General features: G+C 55.7%; 2 protein-coding genes and 1 long non-coding RNA gene across 3 annotated transcripts in view; 2 read left to right on the top strand and 1 right to left on the bottom strand.

The window, feature by feature from the left end:
- Window positions 1–2,218, top strand: part of LOC135305580 (zinc finger protein 7-like) — a gene marked incomplete at its 5' end in the record, with an annotated part of 49,438 nt that extends 47,220 nt beyond the window's left edge. Inside the window, one exon of the mRNA XM_064429314.1 lies at window positions 1,488–2,218. Coding sequence (XP_064285384.1) covers window positions 1,488–2,218 — 731 coding nt within the window. The remainder of the gene's footprint in view (window positions 1–1,487) is intronic.
- A 13,361-nt stretch (window positions 2,219–15,579) lies between these two features.
- On the top strand, window positions 15,580–16,689 carry LOC135305778 (uncharacterized). Its single transcript, XR_010366763.1, has 3 exons — window positions 15,580–15,753; window positions 16,002–16,151; window positions 16,370–16,689. It is a non-coding gene; the product is annotated as an uncharacterized LOC135305778 (long non-coding RNA).
- A 2,338-nt stretch (window positions 16,690–19,027) lies between these two features.
- LOC135305581 (uncharacterized) lies at window positions 19,028–21,391 on the bottom strand. Its single transcript, XM_064429317.1, has 6 exons — window positions 21,199–21,391; window positions 20,911–21,066; window positions 20,650–20,751; window positions 20,181–20,283; window positions 19,488–19,548; window positions 19,028–19,055 (listed from the first exon to the last, which is right to left on the bottom strand). The coding sequence occupies exons 1-6, from the start codon at window positions 21,364–21,366 to the stop codon at window positions 19,028–19,030; spliced, it is 618 nt and encodes a 205-aa protein (XP_064285387.1). The 5' UTR covers window positions 21,367–21,391.
- Between the last annotated feature and the right edge of the window lie 849 nt (window positions 21,392–22,240).

The raw sequence follows: 22,240 nt of genomic DNA on the forward strand, positions 1-22,240 counted from the left end.
TCCAAGTTTCCAAGAGTTCCTCTGGAAAGAAACAGCCCTCCTCCCACAGAGGAGGGAACCATGCTGCTGACAAAGGCACTTGGGGTCAGACAACACTGCCTAAACGCACTGTGCCAAAATATTGTACACAATCTGGTTAAGAAAATTGTTAGAGAGATGCCTCTGCCCCAATTAAGGTGCTAACGAGACCAAATGCAAAGTGGATTTTATTGAACAGTAAATGTGAGGTAGAGAGAGATGGAATAAAAGAGAAAAAAGGGAGAGGGCAAGAGAGTGACAGGGACAGAGACCTCCCCTGGGGTGGGGCAAGTGAAGGTCACACACACATTGTCCCCTGTGTGTGTGACCTTCTCAGGGTGAGGGTTTTACACCTGAGCCAGTTTGGGTAAGGGGGGTGATGTTCACCCCCCCAGCAGGGATTATCCCACTGTTTCAGGTTGCAGTGCAAGATGTAACCAAATGCATGCTTTCCATCACCATCTTCACAAACTGTTATAAACAGGCAGGGCAGTGTTCTTTATCTCTTCCATGACTCAGCCCTGATAATGCACTCCAGGGGCTCTCTTCTGTGAATGGGCCATTGAGTGTCCCTGCAGGACTGGTAAAATGACATCATCCCATTGTGGGATGCTCCGCCCAGGGGGAGGAGCCAACCATTTGTACCCAGATATAAGCTGAAACTTGTAACACCAGGAGCACCTTGCCTACTGGATTCCCAGAGGACAAGAGCTCCATCACCAGCACTCGACTGTCAGAGGAAGACCAGACCCTTCTACAGGATCACAGCTTCGACAGAATCACGTTTATCACTGCAACAGGACTGCAGCCGCCATTTAATGGGACTGCTACCAGCACCCTGACCAACAGGGTCTCACGTTATATCCTGACTCTTTCCATTTAAGGCAGTGTTTCTGTATCATTGCCTTGATCTTAATTTTCTTCTTAAATTGTAATTCTGGCTTAGACTCTCCTCCTGGTTTGCCCTCAAACCTGTACAAAACTCAATGCACTCATCTCTTGTTTTCCTCCCAAAACAGAATTTCCCATTCCCAAACCACTGCCAGATGGAGAAGAAGGCTGCGAGGAAGAGGAAGATGTCCTGGGACCACCAGGTAGGTGAGGAGGAAGTCACAGCTCATTTCCCTCTCTTTCCTGCTCCATCTCCCTGCACAGCACAGCCCAAGGCTGCAGGACAACCCTGCTTCCAACGCCATCCTGCCAGGGATGCACGGGGAGGATCTCCTTCCCCTTCCCTCTGGCACGGAGGCAAATCCCATCCTCTCCTTGCCCTGCCTTCCCCAGACAAGGAGCTGAGGATGGAGACCAGCAACGACAAATCTCCACAGCAGAACCTTGTGGAAGAGGCTGTTTTGAGTGGCTCCATGGCACAGGAATCCAGTGGGAAGAAAATTCCCTGAGATACTGCAGGAGGAGGGGCTCCAAATCCAGCCCAGGTGAGGAGGAAAGACCCACCCTGTGCCAGGAAGGTGGACAGGGCTTCAGCCAGGGATCGGAGCTGGTGATCCATGAGCAGCTTCATGATGGGGAGAAGCCCTACAAGTGCTTGGAGTGTGGGAAGTGCTTCAGGTGGAGCAGCCACCTGATCAGCCACCAGATGATCCACACCAGGGAATGGGCCTACGAGTGTGGGGAATGTGGGAAGGGCTTCAGCTACAGATCCACCCTTGTGACCCACCAACGCATCCACACCAGGGAGAGGCTCTATGAATGTCCTGAGTGTCAGAAGAGGTTTCAGACCCACTACAATCTCCTCAGGCACCAAAGGATTCACACCGATGAGAGGCCCTTCCGCTGCCCCGACTGCGGGAAGGGCTTCAAGCAGAATTCCCACCTCGTCACCCACCGGCGCATCCACACTGGGGAGAGGCCCTTCCTCTGCCCTGATTGCGGGAAGGGCTTCAAGCGCAATTCTCAACTCGTCACCCACCGGCGCATCCACGCTGGGGAGAGGCCCTATGAGTGCCTCACCTGTCAGAAGAGGTTTCAGACCAGCTCACATCTCTGCCTGCATGAGCAGATTCACAACGAGGAGAGGCCCTTCCGCTGCCATGACTGTGGGAAGGGCTTCAAGCAAAACTTCACCCTCATCACCCACTGGCGCATCCACAGTGGGGAGAGGCCCTACGAGTGTCCCAAGTGTGGGAAGAGCTTCACCCACAGTTCTAATTTAACCAGACACCAACAGAGGCACCAGTAAGGGAAGCCCTGCAAATGCCCCAACTGCAGGAAGAGCTTCATGCACTGCTGCAGCGTCAACCCCCTTTGGATGACCCATGCTGGTCAGAGTCCTGGTGATCTATGTTCCCAGTGATCCATACTGGGAAGACACCTGTCCCTTCTCCTGCCCCTGCCGATGGCATGATGTGGGATTGATGAACATGAGGGTTTGGCCATGGCTGTGTCGTTACATTCACTCCCTTCTCAGGTCATTGCCATGGGCAAGAAAGGGAATCTCTCTATCTTCCTACGAGGAGAAGAGTGTCCTTTCTTGGCAGGAGGAAATTGTGTCTGGGAAGACACAGTCAGCTGAGTTGTAGTTTTCCATTTTTCTTATCCCTTTTGTTATCTTATCCCTTTTGTTGCTGTTCCTGTTTGTTCCTGATCTTGTTGCTGTTCCCAATAAATTGTTCCTATCCTAGCCCAGGATCTTTGCCTTTTGTGCTTTCCATGGGAGGCAAGAGGCTACCAATCGGCAGCATGGTTTTAGCGGGACCTGAAAATTGGGGAATCCCATTCCTGAACCCCACCCTGTGGAAACCAAGCATCCCTACTGGTCCCAATCCTGGTTGCCATGCTAAGGATCAGATTTGTCACAGGCCATCAGAGGGGTTCCATGGAGGCTTTCCAAGAGTCTCTAGGCTGTTCAAGAGCTGGAATGTCACAGGCAGAGACAGGGGCTCCATGGACACCTCCCAGGGGTTTCTGGGGATGGTAAAGAGCCCTGTGCTCAGAGGCAGTCACAGCCATTCCATGGTGACATCCCAGGGCACCTTGGGCTGCAAAGGCACCGATCTGTCACAGGCACTCACGGGGGCTCCATGGTGACATCCCAGGAGTCCCCAGGCTGCCAAAGAGCCGGGATGTCCCAGACACTCACAGGTGTTCCTGTCATGGGCACAGTGGGAGCTTCAGGCAAAAGCTTTATTTCTTTATTGGAGAAACTCCTGCTGAGTCATGAGGTGGGGAAATGACACCCAACACCCACCATGGATCCTCAAACCCCTGCAGGACCCCTAGACTTCTAAAATTCCTTCTGAAAGAGGAGACTGGGAGCGGCTGGATCGAATCCCAGGCCTAGACTTTGTCAAAGGTGTAAAAGATTGGACAGGTAGTATTGAACCTTAATTCAATTTGTCCCACAGGATTAACAATGGAATTCCAGATATATTTATATAAATACAGCTCTGATTGATTCTGATCATGATTAGATTACATGCCTTATTTACACCACAGAGTAAATTTTTAAAAAAACAGTTATTTACTCCACAATACGGGAAATATAACAATTATTTGAATATAGTGCTCCAGGAAGCAATTTTGAAGTCTACAGGGCCTTGCTGGAGTTGTTGGGAGCCCACTGCAGGCAGAGCCTCCTGCTCCAGCAGGAACTGCCTTTCCTGTGCCAGGAGCAGGGCAGGTTCCGCTGCAGGAAAAGGCCCAGGCCAGCCCCAGCACAGGGAAGGGCTCGGGCACAAGGGCAGAGTGCCGTGCTGGCAGCTGTGCCAGGCAGAGCCTGAGGCACCAAAGGCACCTTGGCAGCAGCAGCTGCTTGCAGGCCATGGCCAGAAGCCTCCCTTGGCAGCCCGGCCTGGTGGCCAGCACTGCAGAGCTGCTGCCTCAGGGCTCATTTCTGCCTGGGCTCTGAAAAGCCACTTCTGCTCCAGGAGCCTGCCTGGGAAGCCATTGGCCCCTGCAACTTCGGGACTAGATATGAGTGACAAAACTCTTCATGCCAGCAGAGACAAGGCAGGAGCAGAGGAAAGGGGAGAGCATGGCCCAGGGGACAGGGCTGCCATGGTGATGGCTGTGAGGTCACTGCCCCTGCAGCAGCCTGGCTGCCCTCAGCAGACATTCTGGCCAGAAGCGTTGTGAGGGCACCCAGCACATCAGAGAACCCACACAACAGGAATTCTGTCCTTGGGGATGAGGTTGTTTCACTGGGTCAGGCTGCACAAAGGTCCTGCTCTTGGACAATTCCTGTGATTCCTGTGATGGGGAATCCAGTTCTCTGGAAAAACAGTTGCAGTTTTGTGCCACTGTCATCATTGTAAAATATTTCTCCTTCTAACAAATGTAAATCCACCCTCATTCAGTTGAGAGATATTGACTCTTGTTCTTTTACTGCAAGATGTGGGACAAAATAATGATGATCACTATTTTTTCCATTTTCACAGACCTTGGAAAGTAACCAAAAATCTCCCAAGATGGGGTTTGGATGCCTCATCACATAACCAGCAGGGAGAAGGTGGTGGCTCTGGGCTCAGTGATGTGGAGAATGAGGACAGAACAGGAGCAGCCCAAGAGAGATTGAAGGGTGGTTTCAGAGAGGCTGGAGTTTTTCTTCATTGTATAAAACACCCAGAGAAAGAAATAATGGCACCAAGGGTTTGAAGTTCCCCTGCCCCAGGAAGCAGGCATTCTCCCCAAACAGAGAGCATCAAGTGAGGAGCGTGATTTAAAGAGGATTCTGCCCCTCCACCCTGTGGGATGTGCCCCTGGAAGCCCAGGAAATGACACTCCACCCCATCTGGTCAAAAAAGGAGTGGCCACAGAACATTTTTCCTTTTCTGTATTCTCATTGGTTCAAATTCTACTGCAAAGTCCCCGCCATAGATTTTTCCATTGGTTGTCCTCCCCGATCCACTCCTTTGCAGTCCCCTGCTCCTTCTGCTATTGGACCCCGACCCTAAACTCCACCCCTACCCTGTCATATAAAACCCATGACAAGCCACCACTCCCTCTCCCCCTTCATTTCTTGTCTTGGTCCCTGGCACAATAAAGGATCCTGGGCTTTGCTAAACCAAGACCCATCCTGTTGCCTTCCTTTCCCTGTTGGTCATCGATGCCTGCCTGAGGTCTGAGACTCTGGGGTCTGGGGGAGTGGTTTTGCTGCTTACTGCAGTGGAACACAACACAAGGGCAGCTGGGGAGGCCCAGACTGGACATGAAGAGAAAGGAGTTTCCTCCCCCAGGGCAGGGCAGGGCTGTGGTGCAGAAGGAGCCTGGAGCAGCCCAAGGCTTTGTGTGGGCAGGCAGAGGCAGGCAGGAGGCAGAGCTGTCAGCAAAGGAAGGGGCCAGCCAGGTGGGGCAGCCGGGGGATGACGACAGCCTGCAGGGACAGAGGCGCAGGGCAGGGACACCGTAGGACAGCCTGGGCTGCAGAGGGCACAGGGATGGGCAGCAGCTGCAAGGCCCTGACAGAGCCAACTTGGGCAGCACTTTGGCCATGGCTGCTGGCCCTGGGCCTGAGCCAGGAGCAGGAGACAAGTGACCATGCAGGCCCTGGGGCCTCATTGCCTCCTTGTCGCTGCTCAGCAGCCTGGCAGGGGCCGCCCCATGGTGCTGCCCTTGGCATTGCACATCCCCACATGCCAGTGCCCACCCGGGAAGGGCCCTGAGCAATGAGGGAGGGACAGGATCTGCCTTGCCAGGGGCTGGGGCTCAGGCCTTGGCCCTTTACATTCCTGAAACACATCCAGGTTTGCTCAGCAACAGAGACCCCTTTGCCTTGTTTGTCCCCAGCTGTCATCACTGCCTGCAGTGTTCTGCTCTATCTGGAACCTGGGGACACTTTCTCAGTCATGTCCCTCAGTGGGACCCATTAAAACTTCAAGAAACTTTGGAGTTTAAATTTAACTTTGAGTTCTGGAGAAGTCTTTTGAAGGCTCTCTCAGGGACTGAGTCTGATGTAAACAACACCCATGTCCCAAGAGGGTCATTAAAGTCTTTGTTCTGTGTCTGTGCTGCTGAGCTTTAAAGGAACAGCTCTTCCCAGGACCAGCTCCTCTCCCAGCCCAGCAGGGCTGAGGGCTCTACCTGCAGGCACTGAGGGGACAGGAGCCAGGCAGAGACAGGCTGAGGAAGTCATTGAGCTGAAACTTCACTGGGGGAAAGATCTTCACAGCCCTCCACATGGTGAGTCAGTGGATGCAGGGAAATGTCCCCTGTGCTCCTGGAGGGATCTCCTGAAGCCAGCACACCCTACAGCCTGGGGGATGTGCCAGGAGGACTCTCCCAATTTCTCTGTGGCAGGGGAGCAGGAGGAGGAGGATGTGCTGCAGAGCAGGGCTGCCCTGGGCACCATCAGAGGGACAGGGCAGGACAGTTCCTGCTGCCAGGGACGGCTGCAGGGGGTGAAGCTGGGGCTGCAGCCAGGGCTGCCCAGGGCTGTCCTGCTGAGCAGGTCCTGCAGCCCTCAGGGCTCTTGGCCAGCCCAGGGGATGTGCCACCTGCCAGGGGCAGCTCTCAGCCTGCCTGGCAGCTCCCCATGGACACTGCAGGGCAGAAGTTGGAGGTGGCAGGAGCGACCCCTATCAGGGCAGATTCCTCCTGCTGTGGAGATGGTGCTACATGGCCAGGGCTGCTCTCAGCTTTCTCCTAAAGGGAAGGGGCTGTCAGCTTTGGCTGTGTCACTGAAACTCCTGCACTGTCAGCCTGGGCATCAGCAGATGTGCCTCAGATCTCCCTCAGAAATTGCCTCCTCAGCCTTCTCTCCCTCCAGTCAGCAGCAGCAGCACCTTGGCTTGCAGCATCTCTGTTTGTCTGCCCTGTCCTTAGGGCCCTGCTGCCAGGGAGATGCCCCTGGGCAGTGCCCTGTGCTGGGAGGGGTCTGCAGGGCAGAGCTGAGCCCCCAGGGCTGGGCTGGGCTCTGGCAGCACTGGCAGGGACAAGGCTTGGGTAGCGAGAAACAGCTCCGAATAGGCACAACTGCAGGCAGCAGACAGCCAGACCAGCCCTTGGTATACCTTCCTGTCCAGCTGCACAGGGAAAGGGAGAAGTGTTTAGAGAAATTTGCTTTGAAACTGAAACTTTCAATAGGTCCACTTTATTTTTCAAGCATGATTTAAATTTGATCAACCTGAAATAGTTGGAGATGAAATTATCAAAGGGCACCTGTGTGGTTCTACCTGGTCTGACTGTCCTGACTACACAGGGAGCCCTGTTTTACCTGTGGCCACCCAGTGGTCAGTCTGACAGCAATGCTGAAGATGAGGCAGTAATTCAGCAGCACACACCCAAATGAAAAAAAATGTTTAGGAAAATTCCCTCATAGGAACAGAAATAATTTTGAGGGGATTCCAAATAAAATACATAGGATTGACTCTGAGAAGTTGGTCCCAATTTGTCAATGTCTTCTTTCAACAGTCCATGATTATGAGAATGAAGAAATGTCCAATCTGGCAGTGCCATTTCCTTCCCAGACAGGTGCAAATCCTCTATAAATACCCATACCCCAAGGCAGCAAATGTCCAACAGCAGCTCCATCAGCCACTTCCTCCTGCTGGCATTGGCAGACACGCGGCAGCTGCAGCTCCTGCACTTCTGCCTCTTGCTGGGCATCTCCCTGGCTGCCCCCCTGGCCAACAGCCTCATCATCAGCGCCATAGCCTGCAGCCAGCACCTGCACACGCCCATGTTCTTCTTCCTGCTCAACCTGGCCCTCAGCGACCTGGGCTCCATCTGCACCACTGTCCCCAAAGCCATGCACAATTCCCTCTGGGACACCAGGAACATCTCCTACACAGGATGTGCTGCTCAGTTCTTTTTCTTTCTGTTCTTCATCTCAGCAGAGCTTTTGCAATCCAATTACACCCTGATTCACAAATTGATACCTACTCCAATTGGGATGAACCTCACTTTGGTAAAGCAGTTGCTGCTCCACCAGGACCTGGCTGAGATTCTGAGAAAGATCAAGAAAGATGGGCAGAAGACCCTGGTAACTGTTCATCACAATGTAAAACAAATACATCGTGTCATGGAAAGAGTAAAGAGAGATGCTGAACACAAGTGGTGGGATACTCTTTTTGGGTGGTCACCAACTGCCACAAGTGTCCTGAACACCATGTGTCATCCTATTGTTGTCCTTTTGATCCTGGTTTCAATTGGTTTTGTTTTGTCAGCAATCTTATTTGTCATGAATTGGAGAATGATGAAACGGTTAACAAGACTGACGTCCATAATTAATGCACACAATTTGGCTGACGTCCTTTTTACTATGGACGTCCCCAAGACAATTGGCACAAGGCGATTATGAATCAGTAGATGTGTTTTGAAAAACCTTTTACCTTCCATTTTGTGATTTTGTTAAATTTATATTCATTTTATTACTTAATTATTGCTTTTACTTTTGGCCATTTGTGATTTTATTTTGATTATTTGATTTGATTGTTACCATTTGTGATTTTTCAAATTATTTAAGCTATAATGTCATTATAATAATTTGTGAGTTTGTTCCAATTATTCAAGCTATAATATTATTTTGATAATTTTCAATTATTATTTAATTATTTGCTAAAAAATTGTTTTGATTTTGTTTTGCTAATTGCTTCTCTTTTTCGCCCTTCTTTTATTTCTTCTTATCTTTCCTTCTCTTTTCCTCTCTCTCTGTCATAGTGTCCCTGTTTTCTGAGGTATGCTACCAGTGTGAAGGAGACTTGAGACCTGCTGATGAAGACCCTTTCAAGACAATCGTGAGTCATGGGGTCGTGTGAGAGTCTGTCCGAAACTTCCCTCATTTTTTGCCTCTCGATCGTCATGAAAGCCAAGACCACCGGGGAAAGGAAAAGATCCTGTTCTGAAAATCCAGGTCTGTCTGGTCCACCAAGCCAGATTATTGCCTACGGGTGTGTTTGCTCAACTCATGGAACACTGCACCCAAGAAGGGGCAGTGTGCTCTCCTTCGCCTGCATCACCTAGCAACGCTAGTGCTGGAATTTCTCCACCCTTCTGACTTGGCTGGACTTTCTCTCTGGAATGACCTTCCCAGAGGTCACCACAAAAGGACCCTCCATTCACCGTACATCAACCACCGTGACAGATGGACTGAGATGGGAGAAGGTTCTCCCTCAAGGACTGAGACATGCGACCCCTACACGGAAAAGCTCCCCTCTTCTTCCCAAAAGGACTAAGACTGAAATCCCTACCGTAGGGTGAAGGAAGGCGTGCATGGGGACCAAAGCAAGTTTTGCAAGCGACCACTGGACCGAGAACACAATGGTTCCTGCGTACGACATCTGCTGCTGATGACACCTGCTCCTGATGGACTACTGATGGACTCCTTGTACCCTTTATCAATAGACTATTTTGAAATGCGTCCCCTTCCCCCATTTCAAAAGGACTATAAAAAAGGTTAGACCTGACTGATACCTTTGAGATCTCCCCTGACGTGAAGACGACAGGCTCTTCGTCGACCGGACTTCGAGGAACTTTGTCATCCGCACGTCTGGTAGCTATATACCTCCTTGCCCTCCCTCTCTTCTTTTTTCTTTTCCTTATTCTTTTCCCTTTCTTCATTTCCCTCTCTCTAACGCATCTTCTCTACGGCTATTTAATAAAAGTACATGTATTTTGATTTTACTGCAAATCCCCTTGTCGTGTCAGTTTTTGCACCCTGAGATCAGTGAAAAAGAACCTCCACAAGTCACATCCTTAGGACGGATCGTGTCAAAGGGAAACAGACCTTAAAACACAGGGTTCCAGGAAGGATGAACACACTTCAGCAAAGAAACCTTGATGGAGCAAGAGTAGGCTGTCCCTTTGTGCAGAAAGATGACCCAGAGGAAGAAATGACTGGCCTGGCTGGGCATGGAGCTTTTGCAGGAATTTAGGGGTTGAAAAGAGGGTGCATCACCTTTGGACATAGAGGGAGGTAAATCAAGAAATGTTTAAGGATGTTGTTAGATTGTGCAGATAGAAAAATTAGAGAGGTGAAAGATCAATTGGGACTTAATTGGATACTTCTGTGAAGGATAATTATTATGTATTTATAAGCACATTAATGGCAAAAGGAGGGGTAATGATAACCTGCATTTCTTATTGTGAGGGATATGGTTACCAAAATGAAGAATGGGCTGAGGTACTTCACCCCTTCTTTGCCTCAGTTTTCAACAATAAGACAGGCTATCCTCAGGACAAGTGTTCTCCTGAGCTGGTAGATGGGCACAGGGAGCAGAACAGCCCCCTGGAATCCAGGAGGAAGCAGCTGAGGACCTGCTGAGCCACTCAGGTGCTCACAGGTGTCCCTGAGAGCAGATGGGATCCTTCCCAGGGGGATGATGGAGCAGGTGGATGATCTCCCCAAGCTGCTCTCCATCATTTACCATCAGTCCTGGATCAGCAGGGAGGTCCCAGAGGAGTGGAGGTGCCAATGTGAGCCCATCCCCAAGAAGGGCTGGAAGGAGGATCTGGGGAACTCCAGGCCTGTCAGCCTGATTTGGGTGCCTGGCAGGGTTATGGAACAGATGACCTTGAATGCCATCACAGGGCACCCACAGGATGGCTGAGGGATCAGAGCCAGCCTGCGTGGATTTCAATATCTGCACTGATGATCTGTGTGAGGGGATTGAGTCCAGCATCAGCAAATTTGCAGATGACACCAAGCTGGGTGTGAGTGTGGATCTGCTGGAGGGCAGGAGGGCTCTGCAGAGGGCCCTGGACAGGCTGGATCCAGGGAACAAATCCAACAAGGTGAGGTTGAACAAGACTAAGTACCAGCTCCTGATCTTTGGCCACAACAACCCCTGCAGCACTACAGGCTGGGGACAGAGTGGCTGGACAGCCGCCAGGCACAAAGGGACCTGCAGGGACAGATGGACAGCAGGCTGGACATGAGGCAGCAGTGTGCCCAGGTGGCCAAGAAGGCAAATGGCTCCTGGCCTGGATCAGGAATGGTGTGGTCAGCAGGAACAGGGCAGTGATTCTTCTCCTGTGCTCAGCACTGGTTGGGCAGCACCTTGAGTGCTGTGTCCAGTTCTGGGCCCCCCAATTTAGGAAGGATATGGAGGGGCTGGAGCGTGTCCAGATAAGGGCGACAAGGCTGGTGAGGGGTCTGGAAGACAAGTCTGGTTGAAAGCACATGAGGGAGCGGTGGTTAAGTTAACTGGACGATACCCTCGCTAGACAAGATGGTGTTTGGGTGCAGGTTGGACTTGATGATCTCAAATGTTTGTCACAATAAACCGGAGTGGATTCCCTGGTGTCCCCCAGCCCTTGCTGGCCCCAGGGGCTGATGGCATTTGTGCTCCCTGAGGTTCATGTCCCCACAGCAGCAGCATGGGGGTGCTCCTGCCTGCTCTGTGCAATGCAAACGGGGGCTCCTGAGCCAGTGCTGCCGTGGCTGTGCCTGCAAGGATGCGGCACCCGTGTGAGCTGGGGTAGAGGCCAGGGCTGCAGAGGGGGGATGTTGTTGGCAGCTCCATCAGGACGCTCTGGGACGCTGCCCTGGGCTGTGCAGCGCACTGGGGATGGATCAGCCCCTGCTCTGCTGCTCCTTCCCGTCTCCCCCAGGGCCCTTGCAGAGCCCCAGCCATGCTGTTTGCCCCCAGCCTGCCCACGGCCAGCCTGGGGCTGCTCAGCCTGGGGCTTTTCTGTGCTGAGCATTGGCCTGGCCGTGTTCTTGAGAGAGCCTGGGCAAGGAGCCTGCAGCCCCCAGGGCCTGCCCTGAGGCGTCAGCGCTGCCCCAGCAGTGCCCATGGCCTGTCCCTGCTGCAGCCCCGGCACTGCCACCCCCAGGACTGTGCCCGGCCCCGAGAGCACTCAGGCCCTGCAGCAACACCAGGGCCACCAGGGCAGTGGGGCAGGGCCACGGCAGCAGCACTGCCAACACCAAGTGCTGCTGCTGCTGCTGGGCACAGCTGCTGTGCCAGCACTGATCTGCCCCAGCTCTGCACACAGACATTGCTGCTGCAGCTCCAGAGAAGGCAACAAAAGGGCATCTCTGGAGAAAACTCTGCTGGGAGACCCTTTAGTTCTTTTAAAGTCACTGAGAACACTGCTCCTCATTGTCACAGTCTGTGGCCACAGGGAAGGTGGAGAGAAACAAAGTCAGAAATGGCAGAAACAATCATCTAGCTTTAGGGAGAATATTAAAAAAAAAAAAGACAGGGAAATCAAAGAACCAAACCAACAGAACTATCAAAAATTAATTTTGTTACAAGTGATTTGCAGAAATTGGCAATCAGTTTAATGCTTCCTAAGATGTCCAGTCATCAGTCTCCACACTGCAGTCCTGAGCTCCTGGTTCCTCAGGCTGTAGATGAGGGGATTCAAGGCTGGAGGCACCACCGAATACAGAACTGACACCAACAGATCCAGGGATGGGGCGGAAATGGAGGAGGGTTTCAGGCAGGCAAATACTGCAGTGCTGAGAAATGCATTTCTCCTGCATTTTTCCTTTTCAGATTCTTTCAGTCATCTCCTGAGAGGTGCAGATTGTTCTGGGGCTTTTCATGAACTGACTGTACTCTTGATTTAGATGAAGACTGTAGAATTGATTTCAGATGTAGCAGAATCTGAACTGAGCACAGAAACAAACTCCCTCTGTCAGCCCATTTTCATCTTCTAGATCACTTTCAAGATGTCCTTGGGGGTGTTGGAATGATGATCACACAGCTCTCCACTTCTGGCTGCAGGCTCTGCAGATTCTTTCTTTGCATTCAGTCAGGCTTGCATTCTCCAAGAGTTCTTGGTAGCCTGTCATGTTTTCTTAGGGTAGAAGAGTAACAATGAAAACCTTACCAATGGCACAACTGCCCAGCCCACAAGGAAAAGAGAAGAACAAGCTGTCAAGTTCTTCAAATATTTGTCCTGCTTTGCTGCAAGTGTTGTGCTGCACACACAGTGTGGAAAGCTGCAGTTGGTGGCACACCTTGTGACAGAAGCTGCACCTCGTTCTCCAGGAAAGGTTCTTGGAAAAAGCAAACAGGACTGAGGAGAAGATTCTGGAAAAACTGAAAGAGCTTTTAAGAAATTAAATGAAAATTGAAACAATTCAAGACGTTTTTCTCTATTTATTTTTATGCTCCCCTTTTCCATCTTGCACTAGTTGTCCATCCCATTAATTCCAAACAGATCTCACCGCTAAGATCCATGAGTTGGCAAGTTTTAGACATTTTAAGATACCATGACCTACACACAGTTTGGCTTCCCCTGTTTTTCTTGGAAAGCAATGCTGGAGAGGTAAGTGCAGTGTTTGTGTCAGGTACAAATTCTGCATTCAGGGAACACGCTCTGAGAGTGTTTGACCCTCAGCAGGGACAATGCACAGCAGGGACCGAGGGGATTCCTGAGCCACTGTGCAGGAGTCCAGACTCTGGCTCTTGGCTGAACTCGGCAAAGTTCCCGTGTTTGCAGAGGCTCAGGGGCTGCCCTCGGGGAACGTGGGGCTCGGGGCGGGGGCGAGCGGGCAACAGACAAACGGACACGGGGACAAACGGCCCCGGAGCTTCAGTTGCAGCAGCGGCAGCAGCAGCAGCAGCAGCGGCAGCAGCGAGACAAAAAACTTTAGATTCCCTTCTCCTCTCCCTCTGCCACTTCTCCGCACCTCTCCCGCTCTCCCTTTCCCGGTCTCCCCTCCTCTCCCCGCCTCCCTCTCCCCGTGCCGGGCCGGGCCATGCCCCCGGCCCGCCCCCGGCCCCGGGCGGGGCTGCCCCGTGCCCGCCCCCGGCCGTCCCACCGAGGTCTGGTCTCAGCCCGGCTCTGGCCGTGCTGGCGCTGGCGCTGCTGGGCGGGGTTCAGTGCCTGGGGCGGCATCGCCGGCTTCTGGCTCCGCCTGGCCCGACCCCGGCCCCGGCCCCGGCCCCGACCCCGGCCCCGACCCCGACCCCGGCTCCGGCTCCTCCCGGGGCCCGCGGAGGACACACGCGGCCCCGCCGCTCCCGCCGCCTCCGCTGCGGCTTGCCCGGCCCCTGCTCCGCCGCTCGGCAGCGCGGCCCCCGGCCCCGCGGCTCCCGGGTCGCGTTGCAAAGAGCGAACGCCGGGGGATGGCCGGGCCGGGGCGGGTGAGGGGCGCTCGGGGGCCGTTGCTGGCCCCGGGCCGAGCGCTGACAGCCGCGTCCCGCCCGCAGGGAAGGCGCAGGAGGCCCTGCAGGAGCGGTACCGGCTGGGGTCGCTGCTGGGGCGTGGAGGATTCGGCAGCGTCTTCACAGCAACGCGGCTCTCGGACGGCGCCCCGGTGAGCGGCGGGGCCGGCGGTGGGCGGAGGACGAGTGGGCGCAGGAGGAGGGGGAGGAGGATGGGGCTGGGCAGGGCGGGCATTGAGCTCAGTCTGCTGCTCCCCTTGGCTTGCAGGTGGCCATCAAAAGGGTGCCACGGAACCGCATCTGGCATTGGAGCGAGCTGGTGAGTGAGCCGGGACAGCGGGAGAAGCCGGGCCGTGCCGGGCGGGGATGAGCCGAGCCCCGGCATGGTGGGAGCCGCCAGGACGTCCCGAGGGGGAGCGGGCGTGGGGCCAGTGCAGGGCGCAGAGCATCCCGGGCTGGCTGAGGGGTTGCCCAGCCCTGGCATGGCATTGGCCCTACTGATGGCATCGTGCTCCTCCCGCAGCCCGACGGCACCAGCGCTCCCCTGGAGGTTGTGCTGCAGGACAAGGTGTCCACTGGCTTCCCCGGTGTCGTCCAGCTGCTGGAGTGGCTTGAGCTCCCCAGCGACATTGTGATGGTGCTGGAGCGGCCAGAGCAGTCTCAGGACCTCCTGCATTTCATTCAAGCACGGGGGTTCCTGCGCGAGGAGGTGGCGCGGCAGCTGTTCCGGCAGGTGCTGGAGGCCGTGCGGTACTGCACCAGCTGCGGGGTCCTGCACCGCGATATAAAACCAGAGAATATCCTGGTTGACCTGGCCACCGGGCAGGCAAAGCTCATCGACTTTGGCTGTGGCACCTACCTGCAAGAGACAGCCTACACTCACTTTGCAGGTGAGCCTACACAGGGCTGTGCTCCCGCTCCTGGCATCTCATGGCCCAAGATCTCACAGCCCAAGCTGGGTGTGGCAGCGGGGATTCTCCCTTTTGCTGCCACTCAGGGGACTGAATCTGCAGCTGAGTTGCTTTAGAGCAGGGCTGGGTGGGGAGCCATCTTCCAGCCCTGCTGGCAGCCTTTGCCCACCACTGTGCCCAGGACTGGGGCTGGGCTGGGGCAGCCAGCCTGACAAAAACAGCCGTGGGTGGGGGTAGCAGAGAGGGAGGTTGGAACCTGTGTCCCAGCCGGTTTGTGTGCAGGCAAGAGGAAGGGCTTGGACTGCTCCACTTGCCCTGTTTGTCTTGCCTTTATAATATGTTTGGGGCAATGCAGACAGGGAGAATGAGGGCATGGTTTTTCCCCAGCACGCAGTGGGTATTTCCTTTGCATGTCATGGTCAGGCCTAGCCAGGGCTTCCACTGTCCCCTTCTCACACCAGTGGCTTCTTTTGCAATCCCAAGTTTGTACACCAGTCCCAGATGCTGGTGAGAGGACAGTGGTCACCCTGTGTACCACTGCTGCAGCCCCCACCCGCCCAGGGATGCTGGGGCCAGGCTCTGGGAGCAGCAGCATGCCCCTGATGAACTCCATCTGTATTCCACAGGAACACCATCATACAGCCCCCCGGAATGGACCCGCTTTGGCTGGTACCATGGCGAGCCAGCTACCATCTGGTCCCTGGGCATCCTGCTGCACGAGATGGTCTGTGGGAAGATGCCTTTCAGGAGGGGCTGGAACTTCAGCTGGGGCCAGCTCTCGCTGCCACAACGGCTCTCTCCAGGTGAATCCTCTTCTCTGGGCACAGGGGGAATACCAGTGCTGGGAGACAGCAGCGGGCTCGGGAGCATCCCGCTCTGGCAGCTGCTGAGGAGGTGGCACATGTCCTGCTCTCCCCCAAAACCAAGAATTGATGGGAAAGTTCAGGCCCAGCTCTGAGCGCATCCAGCATGGCCTGGGCATGGGAATAGTGGGGCAAAGCAGACAGGAGCCTTCTCCAGCTGACGGGCAGTTTCTGGTTTCTCTCCCCAGAGTGCCAAAATCTGATTGGGTGGTGTTTATCCATGCACCCCTTGGCCAGACCCTCATTAGAAGAGGTGTTCTGTCATCCTTGGATGCAGGATATTCATCTGCCCTAGAAGAAGGGAGAGAGCCACAGGCACACTGTGCTGCAGGGCCCTGGTAAGTTACAGCTGCACACATGCCTTGGCAATGAGAAGCAAAGAAAGCCAGCCCGTGTCACTGCACCAGGGTCATGGGATGGGAACATGCAGCCCTTGTGCTGGAGCTGAGCTGCTCTGCCCAGCCCTGGTGGCTGCCATCCAAGCAGGTTTTGCTTGTCCTGGTTCCCTGACAGCTGGGGCCCTGGGCAGAGCCCTGACAGCCTGGTCTCACCCCAGGGAAGGAGAAGGAGCCCCCAGAGAAGCTGTACCGGGTGGGGCTGCTGCTGCAGGAGACAGCGAGGATGACATCAAGGATGACATGAAGGATGACAACCTCTTCCTCAACCTGGCCACCAGCAGTTGAAGGTGATGCACTTTGATTGTGGCACCTTCTTCAAAGCCAAACTCCACAGAGAATTTGCAGATGAGTCCACACCTGGGGAAATGCTCCCAGATTTGGGTATTGCCCAGCCTGGCTGGGAAGCAAAGGTTCCCCTTTTGCTGAGGCAGATGCAGCTGATCCTTCAGTTGGCTGCCCAGCTGCTTTTGGCAGGGCTGGGGGCATGGGCTGGGGTGGGTACGAAATGGGAGTGGGCTCCTGGTCCTGCCAACAGCCCCCAGCACCCACGGTGCTCCAGGCTGGGGCTGGGGCTGGGGCAGCCAGACCAACACAAACAAACCCCCATGGTGGGAGCAGTGGTGGGACTCCAGAACCTGTGCACAGGTGCTTTGCTGTGCAGGCAAGGAAGGGCTTGGGCAGCTCCACTGCCCTTGTTTGCTTTGGGATCACGGTTATTGTGGGGGACAGTGCAGGGGGAAGGGAGAAAACCTGGGCTTTGCTCACACATGGCTGGGTTTTTCCCTGGCTTGCAGGGCTTGGGCCTTCCTCAATCCCCTCACAGAGATATGATTTTTACCTTTGTTCTTTTTTTCCCTTTTTGTCTGTAATCTATTTTCAACAATTTGTTGTTTGTTTTTCTAGAGGCAGCATTCTGGTTGGTCCAGTCTGGATCGGGAAGTTCTTGGGAGCAGCTGTGGCGTGGATGGGCCGTGCCCTTGGAGCAGGCTGAGGACATCGTTTGGGACCAGCTTTTCTTCCAGCCATGGATGGCATGAGGTGGGTCCCCGTCTGCTTGGCAGGGTGGGATCAGAGCTTTTGGGAGATGGCAGTGAGCACAGGAGCATCCTGCTCTGGGCAGCTGCTGAGCAGGTGGATGTGCCAAGGCTGGCTGCAGGCTGGGCACATGTCCTGCCCTGCTCCCAAAGGCAGCACTGATGGGCAGCTCTGGGCACTGCTCTGGGCACAGCCAGCATGGCCTGGGCACCACGGGCAGCTGGGACAAGGGGACAGGAGCCATCAGCTGACGGGCAGTTTCTGCTTTCTCTCCTTGCAGCCGGGCTCTGCGGATGCTGAGGCTGCTCTGGGCTCTGCCAGGGCTCTGCTGGAGCTCAGCACCGGGCCGGAATCAGCCAAAGAAGAAATGGTGTCACCTGCAGCACAGACTTGCTTGAGCATTTTGACAACGCAGCTCAAGTTTGCAGCGTGTTCACCTCCAAGGCAAAACATGACACCTGCCAAAAATTAAACTTGTTCAATACCTTCTGAAATGAAATCCATCTGGGATGACTCCAAATGACATTTTTCAGCTTGCTCAAGCTGTAGCTCAGCCCTTCTCTGAGCAGTTCTCTCCTCACCTGCCTTTTACTTCTCAACTGCTCCCTTTTTTCCCCCAGTGAATTCCCAGCCCGTTGCTGTCTCCATCACTTGCTGGCCTTCCTTGTTGCCCCTGACCACAAGGAGGGCTGAGCCCCAGGTTTAGGGACTCATGCTGTCTCTGGCTGAGGAGCAGCAATGTCTCAGAGGTCCAGTGGCATTTTAGTGTCATTCAGAGCCACTCTCCAGCCCTCAGCTCTCCTCACTGCTGAGTTCCCACTCCCTTCATCCTTGCAGCAGCATGAGCTCTGTGAATCCCTTTGAGCCTCCCCACTCTTCCCAGCCTATGCACCCACCTCAGTGAGGCTGAAGCTGAAGCTTCTCTGTCTCCTCTGGCACTCCAGTCCAGTCCCCTGTGTGGGGAGCCCCAGCCCCAGAGCACAGCACACAGCAGTGCAGTCCGGGCTGGAGCAGCTGCCCTGCAGCCCTGGCTTGGCTGTTTTTGGCAGCTGAATGCTCCCTGTTTCCAGCTGTCCCTGCAGGATGGCCCCAGGGCAGAGCCCAGCCGGGCTCCCACTGCAGCCCCTGGAGCTTGGGGCAGACAGTGCTCCCAGAGCTGAGGTTCATGGGGAGCACCCGGAGCTGTGCCTTGCACTCTGTTGCCGTGTGTCACAGCACAGGCTGGCTTGTACTGTGTGACAGTACCAGCCCCTGGTGTGACTGACAGGGCCTCGCCCAGTCACATCTCTCCCAAGGCTGCAGCATTTCACTGCCCAGAATCTGAAGGGGCGTAGAGATCAGACCCATGACATTTTCCAGACTGGGTTTTTCAAAGGCTCTTTATAATGAAGGGCTTGAGAATAAGCGCTCTCTGTTTGCAGAGATGAAAATCAGGGTGAGTGCTCTCTTTGTCTCCAACCCACTGCCACCCCCGGGCCAACGTTAGAGCCACCCAGTCCCTCACCCACCCGCCTTGTGCCTTCCCACTGCCTTGTCCTGTCAGGGCTTCTGCTGCCCCTCATCCCTTCATGGCCTCGTCCCCTCAGGGTCTCCCCCAGCCCGACCAAGCTGCCCGGCAGCAGCGCCGCAGCCCTCCAGGAGCTCCAGAGGAGCCCCATCAAGAGGCACCTGGGAGCCCTCAGCAATGCAGCCAGCAGCACACAGGCAGGAGGACACAGATGGCGGTTCCTGCCTGGGACAGGGCTTGTGGCCATCTCCAGGTACCGGTCTCACAGGGATCCCTACAGCTCCGGCCTCTGCCCACCTGCTCTGTTGGCAGCACAAAGGCTTCAGCAGACCCACCAAAGGCCAAGGGGCTTCTGGCCATTTTATCTGCAACACTGCACGCCTGGGCAGCTTGTTGAGCCCAGACACCCTTTTCCCCCTCTTCCCTATGCCCTGCAGACCCTGGGCAGCAAAAGAAAGCTCCTGGGAGTCTGTTTATTACAACACATCCTATATTCATATACTAAAGGAAAAAACAAGAAGAAGAAAAGAATAATCTCAAAGAAATGGAAAATTCCTGCTGGCTCAGGTGAGCCCAGCAGACAGAGCCTCTGGGATCAGCTCTCTGCAGAGCTCCAGCAGCACAGCCAGCCGAGCCCTGACAGACGAGGCCGTGTCCTCCATGCCCTGCGGAATTGATTTTGCAGCCTCTGGAAGATGGAATATCGCCCACTCTGTAGTGCCCGGAGGACATACAATGTTTGAAGTGCTGCGTCAGACACGGCACTGCTGATGTCCTCTGTCAGGTGTTCAAGGGCTGAAAGAGAGAGGAACAGAGCAATGGTCAGATCCTGGATCTGCAGGGACCTGAGGAGAGCCCCCTGCTAGGGCCATCCCAGCCCGCTCTAGCCATGGCTGGGAGGGAGCAGGGAGTAATAGGATCAGCCTGAAACTGCTGGCCACGAATGCCCCAATGGCCCTGAAATGTCTGTGTGCTCTGCCCACGCTGCCCCTCGACTGCACAAGGAGCAGAGCCCTCGGCAGCCGGGGCAGGGCTCACAGCTGCCCCCACCAGCCCCCACTGCCAGCCCGCTGCCCTCACTCACCGCTGCAGATGAGCTGGAGCTCTTCCCTCTTCCCCCTCAGGTGCCGCCCGGCCATCCCTGTGAACACAGAGCCTGTCACGGCGCCAGCGGCACAGCTCCCTGCCAGCGGCGCTGCCGGCGCTGCGGCCACACGCCCTGCTGGCCCGGCAGGGCTCAGCCCGGGCCACGCCGCACGCTGCCGCCCGAGGGCACGGCTGCCAGCGGGCAGCAGCAGGGCTGAGCCCAGGCGGGGCTCCATGGCGCCGGGCCCGGACGGCACTGCCGGGGCAGCGGGCAGGGCTGGGCCCGAGCTGTGGCGGGGCGGGGAGGGAGCAGATAAAATGGCCATGGGCTCGTGGCTCACCCATGAACCTGATGGCCGCCTCTCGCAGGGACTCCTGTGGGTTCTGCAGGTACGGCAGGGCCCAGCGCAGGTGCTCGGCCGCTTGGCTCGTGTCCTCTGCCAGCTGCAGAGATCGGCAGCAGGGAAGGCTTGGCGCGGCTCAGCCCCTCAGCCAGGCGCTCCCTGCGCCCAGCCCCGGCCTCCCCTGCCCGCACAGCCCTGAGGCGCGGCCAGCAGCCGCTGGTGCCAGGCTCTGGAGGGGGCAGAGGGCCGGCTGCTGCCCGGGGAGCCGCACTGCCATCCCATCCCGCAGCCCCGCCGGGCCGGGGCTCCATCGGCCCCCGGCTCGGGCCCACAGAAGCCTGGAGAAGAGCCCACGTGGCCTCTGGGTGCAGCAGCGGGCAGGGGCACAGCTGCCAGCGCCGCACACTGAGCACTGTGCTCAGGGACCTTCTCCAGGCTGAGGCTGGGGCTTCCAGCCCGTCCTTACCAGGCACTCAGTGAACTTCCACAGCTTCTTGTCCTTCACCAGTTTTTCAAGATCGCTTCTCTTCAGGAACTCCACCACACAAAGCAGTGTTTCCAGAGAGGCCTGGGGAGCAGCAGAGACGCGGAGATGGCCCCACAGCCCAGGGTGCAGGACCCGCGTCCCTGTGCCAAGGCATGGAGGAGGCTGCAGCCTGGCAGGCGCCAGGGCAGGAGGCAGCCGAGCCCCCTGCCAGGGGGACAGCAGCAGCCCACGAGTCCTCACCTCTGCCACACGCTGATTCTCATTGTGGCAGTGGAAGAAGAGTGGCAGCAGGCTCTGGCGCAGGTGTGTCTTCAGGGCCTTTTTTTCCTTTTCCTGTGGAAGAGTCACCAATGTTCGGAAGAGCAGTATGGAGAGCAGCTGCACCTGGCTATTCTCCTGTATGAAAGGAAGAAAAAAAGACCTCAGCATCAGCTGCACAGGGCTCAGCTTGGCGCAGCCTGCAAATCCACAGGGCACAAAGTGTCTGGGCAGCACCCAGTGGCCGTGGCTGGGGGCAGCAAGCCTTACATGGTCAAAGAGTGGCAGGAGCGCCTCAACCAGCTGCAGTGCCATGGGGCTGGGTATCAGCATGTCATTGTCCAAGATGATAAAGCTGAGTAGCATGACTGTCATGCTGACTATCTCTCCATCTGCGTCCCACAGGAGCTCCACAAGACTTTCAGTCAGGCTCCACATTTTTTTGCTCTATGCGGAACACAAGTTTGTGAATCACCATCCATCCTGCTGCCACAGGGCTCAGAGGCTAAAGGTCTGTCCCGAAGCACTCAGGCAGCTGAACCGGGAGGCAAGAGAGCTGGGATCAGCTGCCCCAGTGCCCAGAGCCCAGCCAAGCCAAAGTGACTGTATTTTCTAGCTCAGCCTCAGGCACTGCCCCTTTCTCACCATTGAGGGATCATCAATGATCTCAAAAAGGACCCTGAGTGCCAGGCGACGCCTCTCCCTGCACTCGCTCCGCAGCTGCCTTGACAAGATTTGCTGGAGTCTGTTAGCACCATGTTCACTCAAGTCCAGCAACTCGAGGACCTGAAAGGCACAGGGCAGTGTCAGGGGACCCGGCCGGCAGGAGCCCAGAACCGCACAGGGCTGGGCCCAGGCAGCAGCACAGGGTGCGGGCAGCTGTGGCTATGAGAGGGCAGAGAGCTGGGAGGCAGCTCAGTGAGGCAGCGCTGGCCATCAGGCTCACCTCCGCAAGGAACGCCAGGGCAGGCAGCTCCCAGCGTGGCTCCTGGGTGCTGAGCAGCCGGAGCAGGTAGCGAATGATCTGGGAACGCAAGGGGATGGAGACACAGGACATCTCCCTGGCAGGAGAAAAAGTAACCAAGACTGTGGGCTGGGGGATAGACCTCTGCCAGGACAGAATCACAGAGGTCTGGTCTTTCCCCAGCATCCTGCACGGGGCCCTGGGCTATTTGGGAGGCGGCTCCTTATGGGCACCCTCCTCTCCCAGCCTTTTCCACTCTGCTTGGCTGTCCCTCAGTGACAAGGCCCTGTGGTTCATGACCACAGGGACTGTGTGGGGCTCCCTGGGCGCAGTGCACAAATGTCAGAG

This window comes from Passer domesticus, chromosome 8 (assembly GCF_036417665.1).
Source record: "Passer domesticus isolate bPasDom1 chromosome 8, bPasDom1.hap1, whole genome shotgun sequence".
NCBI classification, from domain to species: domain Eukaryota; kingdom Metazoa; phylum Chordata; class Aves; order Passeriformes; family Passeridae; genus Passer; species Passer domesticus.